The 21447-nt window shown below is 43.8% G+C and overlaps 1 protein-coding gene across 13 annotated transcripts in view; it reads right to left on the bottom strand.

Moving 5' to 3' along the window:
- The window catches only part of diaph2 (diaphanous related formin 2), a 705396-nt gene that overhangs the window by 238010 nt on the left and 445939 nt on the right, over positions 1-21447 (bottom strand). For all 13 annotated transcript variants that reach the window (XM_090198585.1, XM_090198584.1, XM_090198577.1 and 10 more), the window contains one exon: positions 18631-18760. In XM_090198585.1, the coding sequence (XP_090054711.1) occupies positions 18631-18760 (130 nt within the window). The remainder of the gene's footprint in view (positions 1-18630; positions 18761-21447) is intronic.

Consider the following 21447-nt stretch of genomic DNA (forward strand, 5'->3'; position numbering starts at 1 on the left):
AAGGTGGTCCACTCGGCACGGGATGGCAGGACCAACATTGGGCAGGGGAAGGTGGGGCATCGGGCTGGAGATGGCAGCTTTTCTGCCCACACCATCCGTCAGAAACAGGAAATAAAGTGTGTCCTTTCCTGTCGGAAGGAATATCTTGGGTCTCTGGAGAAATGTCAAATGTGTCCTTGTGTGATGTTCTGCTTGTCAAAGCGAGATTCCCAAGCACCAAGTAAAAATAGGTTTAAGGAAGCATTTTGAGTTTCATACATCTAAGTGAAACATTTACGGGGGATTTAATTGTTGTCGAGTATGCACCGTTTTTTTGTCCTGAGGGAATGATACTAGAAATTCTCCTATCTGGAAAAAAGAGGAGCAAGTTTTGTAGTCATTAAATCTCTTAGTAAATCTGGCCTGAGGTGTTTTTGTTGAGAGGCAATAAGTTAGAGGTCGATAACCACTCTGGGGTGGGATTTGAGTAATGCATTTTCTCATTGAAGGTATATGCGTCCAAATTTCACCTGCATTCCATTAAAGCTGCAGGATTTAGCCAGCGGATCTAGCAAGTGCTTATATGAGCAGAGATTATAGCACCTTTAAGGCACCTTTAAGGCAGCCCTCACTTAAGAGTTCCATCCACAGTCTAAAAGCCACAGGCAGCACACGGTGCTGAGAGCACAAGATGGCATGATAACTGCCCATGAAAAGAGATATAGTCCTTTAAAACTAAACAAGAATAAAGTAGATAAACGGCGGCGAGAAAGAAGCAATGCTGTGTTTTGCATTAAGCATGACCTCTGAGATCCAAAATGCCTTGTGAGAAACACTCCCCTGTATTCCGGCGAAAAAAATGACTGAACCTTTGTTCAAGACACAAAAAAATTAGCAGAGGAGAACTTCATCCATAACAATTTTCCAACAGACAAGGCCAACTTCAAAGCCGCTGCCGCCCCTGTTCACAGTGCAGAAGAGCCGCTAGTTGATTACATGCTAATCAACGTTTATTGTGGCAATGTTATCAAAGGAGAAAACAAACAAATGAAGAACACAACACATGAGGAAATGGCTATTCATTAAATCATCAGTCAGAAAAAAATTACTAATTGGATGTTCAACCACAGAAACAATAGGACTAACACATGGGATGTTTCTCAAAATGCACACCACCGTGCTCCACACTCTTCTTGTGAGGACGAGAGTGTGGGGAATGCATGAAAGAACACATTTGAGAAGCACTCGCACGCTTCACCTCCACATTCACTGAACCTTCTTCCAGCCAAGACAATGGCAACAACAGGCGAAACAAGATATACACAAAGCAAACGTTCTACTACACAATTATCAGCTAGATACATTGCATTCAGAAAGTATTCAGACCCCTTGAATTTTTCTACATTTTGTTACGTTATAGCCTTATTGTAAAAATGATGATAGTTTTTTTCCCCTCATCAATCAATACAAAATACCCCATAATGACAAAGAAAAAAAGGTTTTTAGAAAGCAAATGTATATATGAAAAAAAGGGAAATATCACATTTACATAAGTATTCAGACCCTTTACTCAGTACTTTGTTGAAGTACCTTTGGCAGCGATTACAGCTTCAAGTCTTCTTGGGTATGACGGTACACGCTTGGCACACCTGTATTTAGGGAGTTTCTCCCATTCTTTTCTGCAGATCCTCTCAAGCTCTGTCAGGTTGGATGGGGAGCGTCGCTGCACAGCTATATTCAGGTATCTCCAGAGATGTTCGATCTCGACATTCCGAGACTTGTCCTGAAACCACTCCTCCTGCATTGTCTTGGCTGTGTGTCTAGGGTTGTTGTCCTGTTTGCCCCAGTCTGAGCGCTCTAGAGCAGGTTTTCATCAAGGATCCCTCTATACTTTGCTCCGTTCACCTTTGCCTCAATCCTGACTAGTCTCTCAGTCCCTGCCGTTAAAAACATCCCCACAGCATGATGATGCCACCACCATGCTTCACCGTAGGGATGGTGCCAGGTTTCCTCTAGACTTGACGCTTGGCATTCAGGCCAAATAGCTCAATCTTTGTTTCCTCAGACCAGAGAATCTTGTTTCTCATGGTCTGAGAGTCTTTAGCTGCCTTACGGCAAATTACAAGCGGGCTGTTACTGAGGAGTGGCTTCCGTCTGGCCACTCAACCATAAAGGCCTGATTGGTGGAGTGCAGCAGAGATGGTTGTCCTTCTGGAAGGTTCTCCCATCTCCACAGAGGAACTCTGGAGTCTCTGTCAGAGGGACCATGGGGTTCTTTGTCACCTCCCTGATCAAGACCCTTCTCCCTCCCCCGATTGCTCAGTTTGGCCTGCCGGCCAGAACTAGGAAGAATCTTCAGCCATTTAAGAATGATGGAGGCCACTGTGTTCTTGGGGACCTTCAATGCTGCATACATGTTCGTGTACCCTTCCCCAGATCTGTGCCTCGACACAATCCTGTCTCTGAGCTCTACGGAAAAATGATTTGACCTCATGGCTTGGTTTTTGCTTTGACATGCACTGTCAACTGTAGGACCATATAAAGACAGGTGTGTGCCTTTCCAAATCATGTATAATCAATTTAATTTACCACAGCTGGACTCCAATCAAGTTATATAAACATCTCAATGATGATCAATGGAAACAGGATGCACCTGAGCACAATTTCGAGTCTCATAGCAAAGGGTCTGAATACGTACAGTTGAAGTCGGAAGTTTACATACACATAGGTTGGAGTCAATAAAACGTGTTTTTCAACCACTCCACACATTTCTTGTTAACAAACTATAGTTTTGGCAAGTTGGTTAGGACATCTACTTTGTGCATGACAATGCATTTTCCTAACATTTGTTTACAAACAGATTAGTTCACTTCTAATTCACTGTATCCACACTCCAGTGGGTCAGACGTTTACATACACTAAGTTGACTGTGCCTTTAAACATCTTGGAACATTCCAGAAAATGATGTCATGGCTTTAGAAGCTTCTGAAAAGCAAATTGACATCATTTTAGTCAATTGGAGGTGTACCTCTGGATGTATTTCAAGGTCTACCTTCAAACTCAGTGCCGCTTTGCTTGACATCATGGGGAAATCAAAAGAAACCAGCCAAGACCTCAGAAAAAAAATTGAGACCTCCACAAGTCTGGTTCATCCTTGGGAGCAATTACAAACATTGCAGGTACAAAATCTATATCCACAGTAAAAACAGGTACAAAATAATCTATATCCACAGTAAAACAAGTCCTATATTGACATAACCTGAAAGGCTGCTCAGCAAGGAAGAAGCCACTGCTCCAAAACCACCATAAAAAAACTGACTAGGGTTTGCAACTGCACATGGGGACAAAGGTCGTACTTTGTGGAGAAATGTCCTCTGGTCTGATGAACCAAAAATAGAGCTGTTTGGCCATAATGACCATCGTTATGTGTGGAGGAAAAAGGGGGATGCTTGCAAGCCGAAGAACACCATCCCAACAGTGAAGCACGGGAGTGAGAGCATCATGTTGTGGGAGAGCTTTGCTACAGGAGGGTCTGGTGCACTTCACATAACAGATGGCATCATGACGCAGGAAAATTATGTGGATATATTGCAGCAACATCTCAAGACATCAGTCAGGATGTTAAACTTTGGTTCCAAATGGGTCTTCCAAATGGACAATGACCTCACGCATACTCCCAAAGTTGTGACAAAATGGCTTAAGGACAACAAAGTCAAGGTATTAGAGTGGCCATCACAAAGCCCTGACCTCAAACCTACAGAAGATTTGTGGGCAGAACTGAAAAAGCATGTGCGAGCAAGGAGGCCTAGAAACTTGACTCCAGCTCTCTCCAGTTACACCAGCTCTGTCAGGAGGAATGGGCCAAAATTCACCCAACTTACTGTGGGAAGCTTGTGGAAGGCTACCCGAAATGTTTGACCCAAGTTAAACAATTTAAAGGAAATGCTACCAAATACTAATTGAGTGTATGTAAACTTCTGACCCACTGGGAATGTGATAAATAAATCACTCTCCCAACTATTATTCTGACATTTCACAATCTTAAAATAAAGTGGTGATCCTAACTGACCTAAGACAGGGCATTTTTACTAGGATTAAATGTCAGGAATTGTGAAAACTTAGTTTAAATGTATTTGGCTTAGCTAACAAAATATCCACAAAGAAACGGTTTTACTTCATAACTATCAGCTAGCTATACGTGAATCGTAATAATGTAGCTAAACAGATAGTTTAACAGGCAAACATATCATAAAACAAATATTATGCTAGATGTATTAACGTATCAAGATAAAATATTGTAGTCAGGCAACATATGAAATGTTAAGACAATTTTTCCTTCCGAAGTCAGCTCAAAGGGCAGCTCAAATAATGGCTGCCCTTGACTTCAATAAATGTTTCATCATTTTATACGTGGTTGCATCATTTTACTATGCATACTTTCAGTTGAAGCTTGCAAACAGAGTACACATTCTAGAAGTGCCCTTCGTGCTCCGTTTCGCATACTTTGATTTGGACTCATCCTCTGACCCTCATGTGCTCCAATTTGCATGATCGGAGCACAGTAGTGTGCATTTTGAGAAACACCCATGCTCTTACTACCTTGCTATCATCACTCTATGACCTATCACTCTATGACCTATCACTCTATGACCTAACACTGTTGACATGAAGGTCAATGGACATAAAGCTCCTAAACATCCAGTTTATCACCTTACCCATCCAATTTGCTACATTAGAGGGGATAGTTCATTAAAACCAGCACCAAATTCATATACTGTAGCTGCCAAACATTACAAGGGTCTCAATAACTGTTCGTTGGGAGGTTTATGTGGGCGGTTACCTGATAGGCAGTTACTACACAATACCTAACCACAACAAATCTAGCTAGTGAGCTTGTAGAGAGAGTGTATCACAATAATTCTGAGGGGACATGGTAAGAATGGGATAAATATGTTGGACACGCTCAAAAGAGTAGCATTATTTTTTAAGGGTAAGACAATAAATCAGATAATCACTTCCATTAATTTTTAAGTTTTCGGTTCACTTCCCACTCCATCAAACCAATATGAGTGTGCACCTGGAGTACATGAAAGCATGCTACAGTGACATTATTTCATCTCAAACCTACTGACATGCCAACTCAACCTCAATGAATATAATAAGACATTATAGGTCCATCTGAGATTGTGATTATGTTGCTCTGCTGCCTGAGACAACACAGAAACATGCCACACATTTGGAACATGGAGGTGTTAAGTGCCTTGACTAGCAGCCTTTGGGTTGCCAGTTCATCTCTCATATTGCAAAGCCCCGGTTTCAAATTAGCAACCTTCTGGTTAATGGTCCACTTGTCTAACTTCTGGGCTGAAACAAGTACATTGTCTATACAAAACAGAACACAAGTGCGTAAGAATAGGGAATTCATGTAAAAACAGCACAACAACCCCACAATGTCAGTCCTCATGGTCATCAGTCCGCTTGTCCCAGGCCCTCCTTGAGACTCAGCAAATTCCATGCCCCTGTGAGTCTCTCTGGGTGAACATCTGGCTTCTAATTAGCAGTGACCTTGAGGCAGGTGAGCCATTGATGATGGGCGAGTCCATAGAGAGAAGGGTCTAGTCTCCTGCGAGGACAACTGTGTGTGCTGGGCCGGGCTCCAGTTATCACTGACCTCTACCTGCCTCAAAAGCTACTCCCTATGGGGAGACAGCTTCTGAGGTAATAAGAGATGCTATCATGTGTGTCAGGGAAGGGGAGAGTAGACGACCTGCTGGGAGTCCACATGCAGATCTATCATCTCGTTAGCGTGTTGCATTTATAATTCACAAGCATGCAGGGTTGCATGTGTAATTAAGTTGTGCATCCACACAACTCTATGACGACGCTATGACTCAGAAAACCAGATGGCTTTTACACCGCTCTACAGGAAATTCTACTGAGATTTCAGTCAAGGCGACCATTTTGGTTCTGAAGGCAAGTGGATTTATCGACTAATTTCTCTAATACACCAACTATAGATAAACATAACATTCATTTCGCTAATATTTTACAAGGAATGAATCAGAATGAAAATACTATTCTGCAAAAGAATGTAATACAATCAAACCAAATGAAAATGATTAAAAGGGCATCTTATTGAATAACATTAATGATTGCCAGCAAATGCCAAAGTACGCCACTCGACCCGGAGTGGATTGTACAAGGATCCAGTTTTCATTGATTAGCAATTATCTTTCTTTTCGATTTGAACTTGTCATGACAGAAGCATAACATTAAATAGAAACAATATAAGGCAATTAACATGAAGTGAAGCGGTTGGGAAAAGGCAGTATAATGTGCTTAAGGGAGGCTCAGCCTGCAATAGATCAGACAAAGGCCTGTCTCTCTCTCTTTTCTCTCTCACTCTTTTCTCTCTTTCTCTCTCTATTTTTTTTTCTCTCTCTCTGAGGAGACTTGGGAGAGAGAGAGTCCCTCTGGAGTGGGCAATCAAGGGAAAGGAACTGACAAAAAGCCTTTCTCAGGGAAATCAGCCGGAACTGATTGCTCTTTTCAATCAGGTATATTAAGTGTGCAGGCTCCAGCCGTTTGTAGATGAGCTTGTGATTATTCTAATGTTTGAACCCCCTCCTCCTCATCACCCCCCCCCCCCCCCCACACACCTTCTGACCAGCCAACCCCCGTTTTCCCCCACGGCCCTTGATGCAACAAGCATAAATTTGCAGGCTCAGGGCCTCTGGCTGTACAGGATGAATAGGTCACCTGGCCTCACCTCAGCTACAGATCACAACAGAGGGTGGTGGTAGTCATCGCAGAGGCGAGGGGTCTACTTCAGCTGAAAATAATGAGTCAAATAATGATTCAACACACAACATTTTCCAAGTTGTAGTGGTGGTGGGACAAGCAGGGGGAGGTTCTATTTGTAATAAGTAAGTTGGGTGGCACCGAGAGAAAGTGATGGTGGAAACAGGGATAGAGAGAGAGGAAGTGATGGGGGAGACAGGGATAAAGAGAGAGGAAGTGATGGGGGAGATGGGGATAAAGAGAGAGGAAGTGATGGGGGAGACGGGGATAAAGAGAGAGGAAGTGATGGGGGAGACGGGGATAAAGAGAGAGGAAGTGATGGGGGAGACAGGGATAAATAGAGAGAAAGTGATGGGGCAGATGGGGATAAAGAGAGAGGAAGTGATGGGGGAGACGGGGATAAAGAGAGGAAGTGATGGGGGAGATGGGGATAAAGAGAGAGGAAGTGATGGGGAGACGGGGATAAAGAGAGAGGAAGTGATGGGGGAGACGGGGATAAAGAGAGAGGAAGTGATGGGGGAGACGGGGATAAAGAGAGAGGAAGTGATGGGGGAGACAGGGATAAATAGAGAGAAAGTGATGGGGCAGATGGGGATAAAGAGAGAGGAAGTGATGGGGGAGACGGGGATAAAGAGAGGAAGTGATGGGGGAGACGGGGATAAAGAGAGAGGAAGTGATGGGGGAGACAGGGATAAATAGAGAGAAAGTGATGGGGCAGATGGGGATAAAGAGAGAGGAAGTGATGGGGGAGACGGGGATAAAGAGAGGAAGTGATGGGGGAGACGGGGATGAAGAGAGAGGAAGTGATGGGGGAGACAGGGATAAAGATGAAGTGATGGGGAGACAGGGATAACGATGAAGTGATGGGGAGACGGGGATAAAGACGAAGTGATGGGGAGACGGGGATAAAGATGAAGTGATGGGGAGACAGGGATAAAGATGAAGTGATGGGGAGACAGGGATAAAGATGAAGTGATGGGGAGACAGAGATAAAGATAGATGAAGTGATGGGGAGACAGGGATAAAGATGAAGTGATGGGGAGACAGAGATAAAGATAGATGAAGTGATGGGGAGACAGGGATAAAGATGAAGTGATGGGGAGACGGGGATAAAGATGAAGTGATGGGGAGATGGGGATAAAGATGAAGTGATGGGGAGACGGGGATAAAGATGAAGTGATGGAGAGACAGGGATAAAGAGATGAAGTGATGGGGAGACAGGGATAAAGCTGAAGTGATGGGGAGACAGGGATAAAGCTGAAGTGATGGGGAGACAGGGATAAAGAGAGATGAAGTGATGGAGAGACAGGGATAAAGAGATGAAGTGATGGGGAGACGGGGATAAAGATGAAGTTATGGGGAGACAGGGATAAAGAGAGATGAAGTTATGGGGAGACTGGGATAAAGAGAGAAGAAGTTATGGGGAGACAGGGATAAAGATAGATGAAGTTATGGGGAGACAGGGATAAAGAGAGATGAAGTTATGGGGAGACAGGGATAAAGATGGATGGTGATGGGGAGACAGGGATAAAGATGGATGAAGTGATGGGGGAGACATGGATAAAGATAGATGAAGTGATGGGGAGACAGGGATAAAGAGAGATGAAGTGATGGGGAGACAGGGATAAAGAGAGATGAAGTGATGGGGAGACAGGGATAAAGAGAGATTAAGTGATGGGGAGACAGGGATAAAGAGAGATGAAGTGATGGAGAGACAGGGATAAAGAGAGATGAAGTGATGGATAGACAGGGATAAAGAGAGATGAAGTGATGGGGAGACAGGGATAAAGAGAGATGAAGTGATGGGGAGACAGGGATAAAGAGAGATGAAGTGATGGGGAGACAGGGATAAAGAGAGATGAAGTGATGGGGAGACAGAGATAAAGAGAGATGAAGTGATGGGGAGACAGGGATAAAGAGAGATGAAGTGATGGGGAGACAGGGATAAAGAGAGATGAAGTGATGGGGAGACAGAGATAAAGAGAGATGAAGTGATGGGGAGACAGGGATAAAGAGAGATGAAGTGATGGAGAGACAGGGATAAAGAGATATGAAGTGATGGGGAGACAGGGATAAAGAGAGATGAAGTGATGGGGAGACAGAGATGAAGAGAGATGAAGTGATGGGGAGACAGGGATAAAGAGAGATGAAGTGATGGGGAGACAGGGATAAAGAGAGATGAAGTGATGGGGAGACAGGGATAAAGAGAGAGGAAGTGATGGGGAGACAGGGATAAAGATGGATGGAGTGATGGGAGACGGGGATAAAGATTAAGTGATGGGGAGACATAGATAAAGAGAGATGAAGTGATGGGGAGACAGGGATAAAGAGATATGAAGTGATGGGGAGACAGGGATAAAGAGAGATGAAGTGATGGGGAGACAGGGATAAAGATGAAGTGATGGGGAGACAGGGATAAAGATGAAGTGATGGGGAGACGGGGATAAAGATGAAGTGATGGGGAGACGGGGATAAAGATGAAGTGATGGGGAGACGGGGATAAATATGAAGTGATGGGGAGACGGGGATAAAGATGAAGTGATGGGGAGACGGGGATAAAGATGAAGTGATGGGGAGACGGGGATAACGAGAGATGAAGTGATGGGGGAGACGGGGATAAAGATGAAGTGATGGGGAGACGGGGATAAAGATGAAGTGATGGGGAGACGGGGATAAAGATGAAGTGATGGGGAGACGGGGATAAAGATGAAGTGATGGGGAGACGGGGATAAAGATGAAGTGATGGGGAGACGGGGATAAAGATGAAGTGATGGGGAGACAGGGATAAAGATGAAGTGATGGGGAGACAGGGATAAAGATGAAGTGATGGGGAGACGGGGATAAAGATGAAGTGATGGGGAGATGGGGATAAAGATGAAGTGATGGGGAGACGGGGATAAAGATGAAGTGATGGAGAGACAGGGATAAAGAGATGAAGTGATGGGGAGACAGGGATAAAGCTGAAGTGATGGGGAGACAGGGATAAAGCTGAAGTGATGGGGAGACAGGGATAAAGAGAGATGAAGTGATGAAGAGACAGGGATAAAGAGATGAAGTGATGGGGAGACGGGGATAAAGATGAAGTTATGGGGAGACAGGGATAAAGAGAGATGAAGTTATGGGGAGACTAGGATAAAGAGAGAAGAAGTTATGGGGAGACAGGGATAAAGATAGATGAAGTTATGGGGAGACAGGGATAAAGAGAGATGAAGTTATGGGGAGACAGGGATAAAGATGGATGAAGTGATGGGGGAGACATGGATAAAGATAGATGAAGTGATGGGGAGACAGGGATAAAGAGAGATGAAGTGATGGGGAGACAGGGATAAAGAGAGATGAAGTGATGGGGAGACAGGGATAAAGATGGATGGAGTGATGGGAGACGGGGATAAAGATTAAGTGATGGGGAGACAGAGATAAAGAGAGATGAAGTGATGGGGAGACAGGGATAAAGAGATATGAAGTGATGGGGAGACAGGGATAAAGAGAGATGAAGTGATGGGGAGACAGGGATAAAGATGAAGTGATGGGGAGACAGGGATAAAGATGAAGTGATGGGTAGACGGGGATAAAGATGAAGTGATGGGTAGACGGGGATAAAGATGAAGTGATGGGGAGACGGGGATAAATATGAAGTGATGGGGAGACGGGGATAAAGATGAAGTGATGGGGAGACGGGGATAAAGATGAAGTGATGGGGAGACGGGGATAACTAGAGATGAAGTGATGGGGTAGACGGGGATAACGAGAGATGAAGTGATGGGGAGACAGGGATAACGAGAGATGAAGTGATGGGGAGACAGAGATAAAGAGAGATGCAGTGATGGGGAGACAGGGATAAAGAGATATGAAGTGATGGGGAGACAGGGATAAAGATGGATGGAGTGACGGGAGACGGGGATAAAGAGAGAGGAAGTGATGGGGAGACGGGGATAAAGATACAGGAAGTGATGGGGAGACGGGGCTAAAGAGAGATTAAGTGATGGGGGAGACGGGGATAAAGAGAGGATAGATGGGTGAGACAGGGGTAGAGGGAGAGGAAGTGATGGGGAGTTGATGATAAAGAGAGGAAGTGATGGGGAGACGGGGTTGAAGAGAGAGGAAGTGATGGGGGAGACAGGGAAAAAGAGAGAGGAAGTGATGGGGGAGACGGGGCTAAAGATACAGGAAGTGATGGGGGAGACGGGGCTAAAGATACAGGAAGTGGTGGGGGAGACAGTGATAAAAAGAGAGGAGGTGATGGGGATAAAGAGAGATGACGTGATGGGGGATAAAATGAGAGGAAGTGATGGGGATAAAGGGAGAGTAAGTGGAATCCTAGATACACATTTCCATTCCAGCATGCTGCCGGCCATGGGCCAAGTAGAAAAAGAATAACAAAAGGAGAAACTAGAAAGTTATTTTAGTGGAGACGAGGAAACAAAGTGGCTCTAATGCACTGTAGCGATGAAGGAGAGAGAGATGCCTAACAGAGAGGAGAATGAGAGATGACAACTAGATATTGCTTGGGGTTAGGGTGAACAGTGTACCCAGTTAAGGAAGCAATCTTTTTCCCATGTTCTTATACCAATTTACCTGACAGGAGACCAAAAAGCCTTGTAAAAGATCTGGAAGATAGTCTATAAATTATTCAGATGGGCCCCGTTGTTCTACACAAGTGTTACAGCTCCTCCAGACTCGTATCAAGCTAACGCGTGGCCCAGCCATCGTGGTGTTCCAGCCTTGTGTTCCAGCCTCAAAGTGTTCTCTGATTAAATGAGCTTTAGTGAGACTAGACAGCTGCGATTTGAGCTTCTTTGTTTTGGTCCTCTCCGGCATCTCAAAAAGCCCTTAAAAGCACCCGAAAACAACAGAATAAAACTTGAGCGCTGGTGACCAAAGAGGTCTCTCTTTGGTACGGGGAAAAGGAAAATGAGAAGCCACTATGAATTTTCTTTTAAAACAAAGATCATTGTGTCATGTTTCTTGTTGGAGTGAGAGACGGTGCATTTTTTGTTCGAGTGGGTGACTCAATCATCTAATTCCTTTTGGCTTCACCTGTGGAGGCGGACTTCTGTCAAAACTGAAGAAACACACCACTTCATGATTCAAACCAATGCTGTCTGCCTGACCAATAGGGACAATAACAAAATATATTTCCAAATCAAATTATTTCTCTCTCAGTATGGAATCATCTGCTCTTAAAGGTCCAATGCAGACGTTTTTATATCAATATCAAATAATTTATATGTAGCAATTAAGTACCTTCCTGTGATTGTTTTCAATCACTTAGAAAATAGCAATTTCTCTAGCAATTTTGTTAGAACTGTCTGGGTGTGGTTTGAGTGGGGAAGGGAAAACTGAAAACTACACTGAACCAAAATATAAATGCAACAATTTCAAAAATGTTACTGAGTTACAGTTCATATAAGGAAATCAGTCAAATGAAATAAATGAATTAGGCCCTAATCCATGAATACCTTAAAAACAAAGTAGGGGCGTGGATCAGAAAACCAGTCAGTATCTGTTGTGACCACCATTTGTCTTATGTCTCTTCTGCATAGCGTTGATCAGGCTGTTGATTGTGGCCTGTGGAATGTTGTCCCACTCCCCTTCAATGGATGTGCGAAGTTGCTGGATATTGGTGGGAACTGGAACAAGAGGTGGCACATGTGGTTTCAGAGCATCTCAAACATGCTCAATGTGTCTGGTGAGTATTCAGGCCATGGAAGAACTGGAACATATTCAGTTTCCAAGAATTGTGTACAGATCCTTGCGACATGGGGCTGTGCATTATCAAATTACCATCAATAAAATTACATTGTGTTCATTGTCCACCATGAGGTGTTCAGAACATTGACATCAGCAAACCACTCGCCCGCACGACACCATACACAATGTCTGCCATTTTCCTGTTAGAGTTGAAACTGGGATTCAACCGTGAAGAGCACACTTCTCCAGCCTGTCAGTGGCTATCAAAGGTGAGTATTTGCCAACTGAAGTCGGTTACGACGAAGAACTTCAGTCAGGTCAAGACACTGGTGAGGATGACAAGCATGCATATTATCTTCCCTGAGACGGTTTCTGACAGTTTGTGCAGACATTATTTTGTTGTGCAAACACACAGTTTCAGCAGTCTGGGTGGCTGGTCTCAGACGATCCCGTAGCTGAAGGAACCGGTGGTGGAGATCCTGGGCTGGCGTGGTTATACGTGGTCTGCGTTTGTGAGGCCGGTTGGAGGTACTGACAAATTCTCTAATGGTGGTAGAGAAATTAAAATGTAATGTCCACCAGGCAACAGCTCTGGTGGACATTCCTGCAGTCAGCATGTCAATTGCATGCACGCTCAAAACTTGAGTCATCTGTGGCTTTGTGTTGTGTGGCAAAACTGCACATTTTAGAGTAGCCTTTTAGTCTCCTCAGCACAAGCTGCACCTGTGTTATGATCATGCTATTTAATCCGCTTCTTGAGATGCCACATCTGTTAGGTGGATGGATTATCTTGGAAAAGGAGATATGCTCAATAACAGGGATGTAAACAAATTTGTGCACAACATTTGAGAGAAACAGGCTTTTTGTGTGTATGGAAGGTACATTTCTGGCATCTTATATTTTAGCTCTTGAAATATAGGACCAACATGTTGTCGTATCAGTAAATTAACTAAATTACCACCTGTTGATGTCACCAGGCAGGCCAAAACTCCACCCCACCAAAACAGGGTGAAATTTCAGGCGGTCTTTTCGAACAGCACATACACTAAAATGGTATTATCATAATTTTCACAATTTCATAGTATTATTCCAACCTCAGTGTAGAAATAAAAATGTATATATATCTCACACAGGGAAATCACATTTTTGACTGTACTGGTTCTTTAAATGGCTAGTTTTCTTGGTTTTACCCTAAAATGTTCATGGATAATAAGGTTATCGTGTTGTATATCACGTTTGACCTATTATTAAAATACAGGGTCTACGGAAAGCACTGTGAGGTAAACAGCTTTATAGCCCATATAGCCTTCTCCTTGGTGTTATGTCTGTGTTGTCCACTGGTGTTTGCCATAATGAATTGAGTCAACCAATGGCTTATCAGTCTCACCCAATTGAACTAACAAGCATTTACAAGAATTGATTGTCCCTGAAAGGACTTGAATGAGTTGATACACGTTGACAGTTTGAGCCGTACACTAATCCATCTATATCCATAATGAAGACTGGTTCTGGTCCACTTCAAAAATAGCTGCCTCACTGCATCATTCGAGCACATAATTAGCGGGAATTCGATTAAATAACCAAATAGGAAACTAACAAAGTAAATACGCCTCTGGGGATTCTCCACCAAATACTTGAGAATGAAATGAACTTATTGACAGGCAGTCAGACAAACAAGTCTATTCCCAGACAATGAGGCAGCAAATGCTTACGTGCCAGATTTCCTAGGGAGACTAACTTTCATACGTGTCAGATAAATAACTTAATTCAAAGGTGGGAACAATGTAGCATGTTTACTCGAGGTAATTACGCCACTTGAGCTGTAAATACACCACTTCTGCACCACAAATGGCAGCCATGTTCTCTTATTCTCAAAGCCAATCCACAATGGCAGATAGACAATAATGCCTAGGGCATTAAGCCACCGTGCTGTCCTGTCATCCACACCATGCCTCCCATCCGGCCTGTTAACCTGTCCAGGTGGTCATCTCGTGAACGCATACAAATCCCCTGTGCTCTATTAAAGTCCTTCTCCCATTGGAAACTGAAACTGCTGCCATATACCATCCACATTGAATCAGACGGGGCCCTCTTCCTGAACAGAATAATATTTTCGATTTTTACTACACAAATCAAATCAAAGTTTATTTGTCACGTGCGCCGAATACAACAGGTGTGTAGACCTTACATTGAAATGCTTACTTCCAGGTTCTAACCAACAATGCAAAAAAGGTATTAGGTGAACAATAGGTAAGTAAAGCAATAAAAACAACAGTAAAAAATACAGTGAAAAAATAACAGTAGCGAGGCTATATACAGGCTGATTGAGGTAGTACATAAACATAGATATGGTTAAATGGACTATACATAGATGAACAGAGAGTAGCAGTAGCGTAAAAGAGGGGTTGGCGGGTTGCGGGAGATCAGTGCACATAGCCCGTTTAGCCAATGTGCGGGGCCACTGGTTGGTCGGGCCAATTGAGGTAGTATGTATAGTTAAAGTGACTATGCATGATACACAGAGAGTAGCAGCAGCGTAAAATGAGGGGTTGGGGGGGGGGGACACAATGCAAATAGTACGGGTAGCCATTTGATTGCCTGTTCAGGAGTCTTATGGCTTGGGGGTAAAAACTGTTGACAAGCCTTTTTGTCCTAGACTTGGCACTCCGGCACAGCTTGCCATGCGGTAGTAATGCAACCAGTCAGGATGCTTTCGATGTTGCAGCTGTAGAACCTTTAGAGGATCTGAGGATCCATGCCAAATCTTTTAGTTTCCTGAGGGGGAATAGGATTTGTTGTGCCCTCTTCACGACTGTCTTGGTGTGTTGGACCATTCTAGTTTGTTGTTGATGTGGACACCAAGGAACTTGAAGCTCTCAACCTGCTCCACTACAGCCCCGTCGATGAGAATGGGGGCGTGCTCGGTCCTCCTTTTCCTGTAGTCCACAATAGTCTCCTTAGTCTTGGTTACGATGAGGGATAGGTTGTTATTCTGGCACACCCGGACAGGTCTCTGACCTCCTCCCTATAGGCTGTCTTGTCATTGTCGGTGATCAGGCCTTCCACTGTTGTGTTGTCTGCAAACTTAATGATGGTGTTGTAGTTGTGCCTGGCCATGCAGTCGTGGGTGAACAGGGAGTTCAGGAGGGGACTGAGCACGCACCCCTGAGGGGCTCAAGCATTGAGGATCAGCGTGGCATATGTGTTTCTGCCTACCTTCACCACCTGGGTGGGGCCCGTCAGGAAGTCCATGATCCAGTTGCAGAGAGAGGTGTTTAGTCCCAGGATCCTTAGCTTAGTGATGAGCTTTGAGGGCAATATGGTGTTGAACACTGAGCTGTAGTCAATGAATAGCATTCTTACGTAGGTGTTCCTTTCGTCCAGGTGGGAAAGAGCAGTGTGGAGTGCAATAGAGATTGCATCATCTGTGGATCTGTTTGGATGGTATGCAAATTGAGTGGGTCTAGGTTTTCTGGGATAATGGTGTTGATGTGAGTCATTACCAGCCTTTCAAAGCACTTCATGGCTACGGACGTGGTCATTTAGGAAGGTTGCCTTCGTGTTCTTGGCCACAGGGACTATGGTGGTCTGCTTGAAACCAGTTTGGTATTACAGACTCAATCAGGGACATGTTGAAAATGTCAGTGAAGACACCTGTCAGTTGGTCAGCACATGCCCGTCTGGCCCCGCAGCCTTGTGAATGTAGAGCGTGATCACACAGTCGTCCAGAACAGCTGATGTTCTCATGCATGCCTCAGTGTTGCTTGCCTCGAAGCGATCATAGAAATTATTTAGCTCATCTGTTTGGCTCGTGTCACTGGGCAGCTCGCGGCTGTGCTTCCCTTTGTAGTCTGTAATAGTTTGCAAGCCCTGCCACATAAGACGAGCATCGGAGCCGGTGTAGCATTATTCAATCTTAGCCCTGTGTTGACACTTTGCCTGTTTGATGGTTCGTTGGAGGGCATAGCAGGATTTCTTATAAGCTTCCGGGTTAGAGTCCCGCACCTTGAAAGTGGCAGCTCTACCCTTTAGCTCAGTGCAAATGTTGCCTGTAATCCATGGCTTCTGGTTGGGGTATGTACGTACAGTCACTGTGGGGACGACGTCCTCGATGCACTTATTGATAAAGCCAGTGACTGATGTGGTGTACTCCTCAATGCCATCGGAAGAATCCCGGAACATGTTCCAGTCTGTGACAGGAAAACCGTCCTGCATCTGCTTCACCTGACCACTTTTTTATAGACCGAGTCACTGGTGCTTCCTGCTTTAATTTGTGCTTGTAAGCCGGAATCAGGAGGATAGAAGTGTGGTCGGATTTACCAAATGGTGGGCGAGGGAGAGCTTGTACACATCTCTGTGTGTGGAGTACAGGTGACCTAGAATTTTTTTCGTCTGGCTGCACATTTAACATATTGACAGAAATTATGTAGAACTGATTTAAGTTTCCCTGCATTAAAGTCTCTGGACACTAGGAGTGGTTTTCTGTTTGCTTATTTCCCTATACAGCTGAAAGTGTGGTCTTAGTGCCAGCATCCGTCTGTGGTGGAAAATAAACAGCCATGAGAAGTATAGCTGAAAACTCTCTAGGCAAATAGTGTGGTCTGAATTTTATCACAATATACCCTACTTCAGGCAAGCAAAATCTAGAAACTTCCTTAGATTTCGTGCACCAACTGTTGTTTACAAACATGCACAGACCGCTCCCCGGTCTTACCAGAGCGTGCTGTTCTATCTCGCCGGTGCAGCGTGTATCCCGCTAGCTGAATATCTGTCATCATTTAGCCATAAGATATTACAGTTTTTGATGTCCCGTTGATAGGATATTCGTGATCGTACCTCGTCTAATTTATTGTCCAATGATTGCACGTTGGAGAGTAATATTGACAGTAATGGCAGTTTTCCCACTCGCCTTACAAGGCACCCTGCTCTGTGTCCTCTGTACCTGCGTCTCTTCCTCTTGCCAACAACTGGGATGCTGGCCTTGTCAGGTGTTCGGACAATGTCCTGTTTGTCCTGCTTGTTGAAGAAAAAATATTTTTCTAATCCGAGGTGAGTGATCGCTGTCTTGATATCCAGAAGCTCTTTTTTGCCGTAAGATATGGTTGCAGAAACATTATGTATAAAATAAGTTACAAATATCGCAAAAAAAAACACAATTGGTTGGGCGCTCGTAAAACTGCTACCATTACTTCTGGGCCATTTGAATGGATTAAGAGGGGCTCTCTGGCCACAAGAATTAAGAGGGGCTCTCTAGCCATTAGGAAGTTTTATTCCATCGGATGCAACAGACCTAATTAAAGTATCTTAACCTTGTTGGGCCTAATCTCATGCGTCACTCTATAAAACATGGGCGTGTCTAAATCAAGCTGTAAAATGCCTCGAAGCCTCCTGGTTTAAGCTCTAGCTCTTAAAAGAAGCGTTTAAAACAAGTCGGATAATGCTGGATCAATGTTATAATGCCGAGACAAAGCAAATACCATTGGCCAATTACAATTTGATTTAACCGGGTTTATATCGCTCAAAAGGAATTATGTTCGATTAGCGAGGATACTGGTGGGGGAGAAGGTAAATAAAATACTTTGATGAAAACACAAGCAAATAACATCATAGTTGTAATCAACAGCTTTCTTAATTGAAATGGAGCCAAGGAAGACACAGCTATAATATTTGGGCTTGTCGAGAGATTTCTATTGGTTACTAACAAAACACAATGCAGGGGGGTCAAAACAAGAAGATGAGGAAATGAAACATGGCAGTAAATTGGTAAAGGTGACATAACACCTAGAATGATTGCAGGTGTGGAGTAAATTGCATGTTTGTCAAAAATCTTTTGTGATTTCCTGTGAGAGCGTCCAATTTCAAGAGGCAGATATTTCCGGGGAGGAATATATCTTGTTTGTTGAATATATAGTTTACTGTCTGCAAGGTCCAATAACAGCATGTTGAGCGATTCAAAACATGCAAGTATGACCTTAGCAGAAAACAACGTTTTAATTACTCTCTGACTTTGCAGTGTGTTATACATCCATCTCTCACATCAGAATATAAACTACTGTTAATGGCTCAGGAGTGTCCGTGTAAAATTATGGTTCAACCAGTGATACAGTGTCCATATAAGGACAGTGTCAACCATTATTTAAAGAGGATGGAATGGCTTACCTTTGCTAGCACTCTCCACATGCTGCAGCTCTTCAGGGAACCTCAGGATCTCAGGGTACTTCTCTTCACACTTCTCAGCCAGGAAGTGGAGCAGCGTTGTGTTTTGGTCGGCCGACTTAGTGTCTCGAAGCTGAGAGAGAGGTGAAGTAATGGGTGAGTCACGGCATTAGTTGTTCTTACCATTTAGCAAAAGCCCAAAGCAACTGACAACAGTGAGTGCATACATTGTAGTATAGATGACCTCCAACCCACGACCCTGGCATTTCTAGCGCCATGCTCTTACCAACTGAGCCACGCAGGGACAGGATGTTCTTTGAATGTTAGAAATGGCCACAACAATAACGGATCGGCATGAAACAGCCAACCATACATAACCATACAGAGAGCTGTTGGGGGAGGAGGGCATGTGTAAACGTTCAGCTCTCTTTCATTCAGTCTTTCAGGAAGCGCCTTTAGCCTTCTTTGCTTTTGCCATATGACAGTGGCAGATAAAGATATATAGTTCAGTTTGTTAGTGGTCACATACATGTTTAGTGATATGATGGGCTGAGAGGTATTCTGATAAATATGCATAAAGGAACATACGCCCATGCATTGAGTAGACAACATTAAAAACACACATCAGTAAAACATACATATCAAGCAGAACTTGATAAAAAAAATACAAAGCTTTGAGAAAGGAGAAGTGAATGTGCTGGACTAGACTAATACAATTGGAGAGAAAAAGGCCAGTACACTGGCTGCTAGGAGCATATTCTCCATTGTGGTGCCTTAGAGACAACTGCACAAGCCTTTCAGAGATCCTACATGACCTTTCAATGAGGCGTTTGGGCTGGAGAGTAGGGGCAAGCCAAATCCCTTTCCTCTCCTCTCCCTCTCTTAAAACCCTGTCCAATTTTAGAGCAATTGGCTCATTGATGCATTCATCCCTACAAGCAGTTCCTTGCTCTGTTCCCTCTCTCTACCAGAGTACATTTAATTTCCCCCTCACTCTTCTTTGGGGGCAGACTGAATGACTTTGGAAAATGCATTTCTGTCAAAATAGGAGAGCTATACCACCTTCTTGAGGCGGCAGGGTAGCCTAGTGGTTAGAGCGTTGTACTAGTAACCAGAAGGTTGCAAGTTCAAACCCCCGAGCTGACAAGGTCCAAATCTGTCGTTCTGGCACTGTTCCTAGGCCGTCATTGAAAATAAGAATTTGTTCTTAACTGACTTGCCTGGTTAAATAAAAGGTACAATAAAATACAAATTCTCCAGTAAATTAAGTGTGGGTTGGCACTTCAAAATAAAGAATGTCAAACGGACTACGCTGCTGTTTACCCAGATTTCAGTTCATTTGTCCATTCACACATAGGACGACAGAGAAATTGGTCAATAAAGCTGCAACTATGTGTGTAAATAAAATGTTGTTTCTACAGTTATTAGGGTACCTTAAGTAAAGCTTTTAAGGCATTGGATCAAACCACAGTATTTACCCATGAATATAATATACGTGTGTACTTTAAATATACATATTTCAGCAGGACTGGGGAGGCAGAGTCGGGGGATTACCCAATGAGTAACATCTGTCGGGCTGCATCTCAGCAGCATTGAATCACATCCACATGTCAGCGCAGTGCTGTAAGGTGTTTTAGCAGCTCCTTAATAAATAGCTGTGTCGATAAAAATGACTATGACTTTGGCGCTGGAAAACAGGTTATTTATTCACCCTTATTACTTAAGTTAATTCAAAGGCAATGTTCACTTTAATTACATCTATTCATTACATTGGACGCGTGTGTCAACCTCCCCCAAACATATATCATTCTTACACCACCTTTTCTGTCCTGAAGATGTAAAAAAACGGAGATAACCTTTTCACGAATCTCGAGCACAAAGACTTTGAAAAGGAATTCAAAAGAGATAATGTCAAATGTAACGTCAAGTGGTATAGTACAGCTCTAAATGAATGAAACCCGACAGAGGTAGTCGACCAGACTGCAATCCCTAACTCTTCCTCCTTTTTTCTGTTCCCCCCCTCCCTCACAGAGATTGGAGGGAGAGGACAGGGGCTGGTGGGATGCATTAGGCAGGGGCACCGGTGCTGACTGACCCCCCTCGCCCTCGCCGGCTCAAACAGATTGTTTTCTGTCAAGACTTGACTTCAGGAAGGCTGGTTTGAGGGGGGAGAAGAGAGAGAGGGAAATAAAAATAAAAAACACAACAAGATGGCTTCTATTATTAACCTCACAGAGCCATGCCAAACTCTCAAGATTCTGGCAGACCTCCCTGGGAACAAATGTCTTGTAAGGTTACATTATCTTGATGTGTGGGGGAGCCAGCGGTTGACTAAGACAACAGGAAACCACATGATCATATCAGAGAGAAGAAATCCATTCATATTCCATTCTGCTTTGTCTTAAGAATGATCAAGAATACTCTTACTGTAGACTTATCATTGACAATGTACTTTTTAAAATCCTCAATCACAACAGAATGCATCCATTTTAGGACAATAAACAGCAGCAGATGTGGAATAGGGCTGTTGGAAGACTAACAAAAGTCATTGGCAACATTCCCAGCACATGCCCCTATCAGGGGAAGATTTCAAAGGGAGGGTGAGCAGAGTTGATTACACATAATACAATTGACCACTCTCTAGGACATAGACAATTACATGATTACAACAGACCAAGCATGTGGTTCAGTTCGCATGCTGACGCGTCAGGCTGTGATGAAAGGGCACACACACATTGCCACTGATAGTTTAATGGTAACGAGTGTTAATGCAACAGGACATTATGCTTCTGCTCCAATAGCCATAGGATTATGATGATG

Source organism: Oncorhynchus mykiss, chromosome 14 (genome assembly GCF_057628025.1).
Source record: "Oncorhynchus mykiss isolate SJ-2025 chromosome 14, ASM5762802v1, whole genome shotgun sequence".
NCBI lineage: Eukaryota > Metazoa > Chordata > Actinopteri > Salmoniformes > Salmonidae > Oncorhynchus > Oncorhynchus mykiss.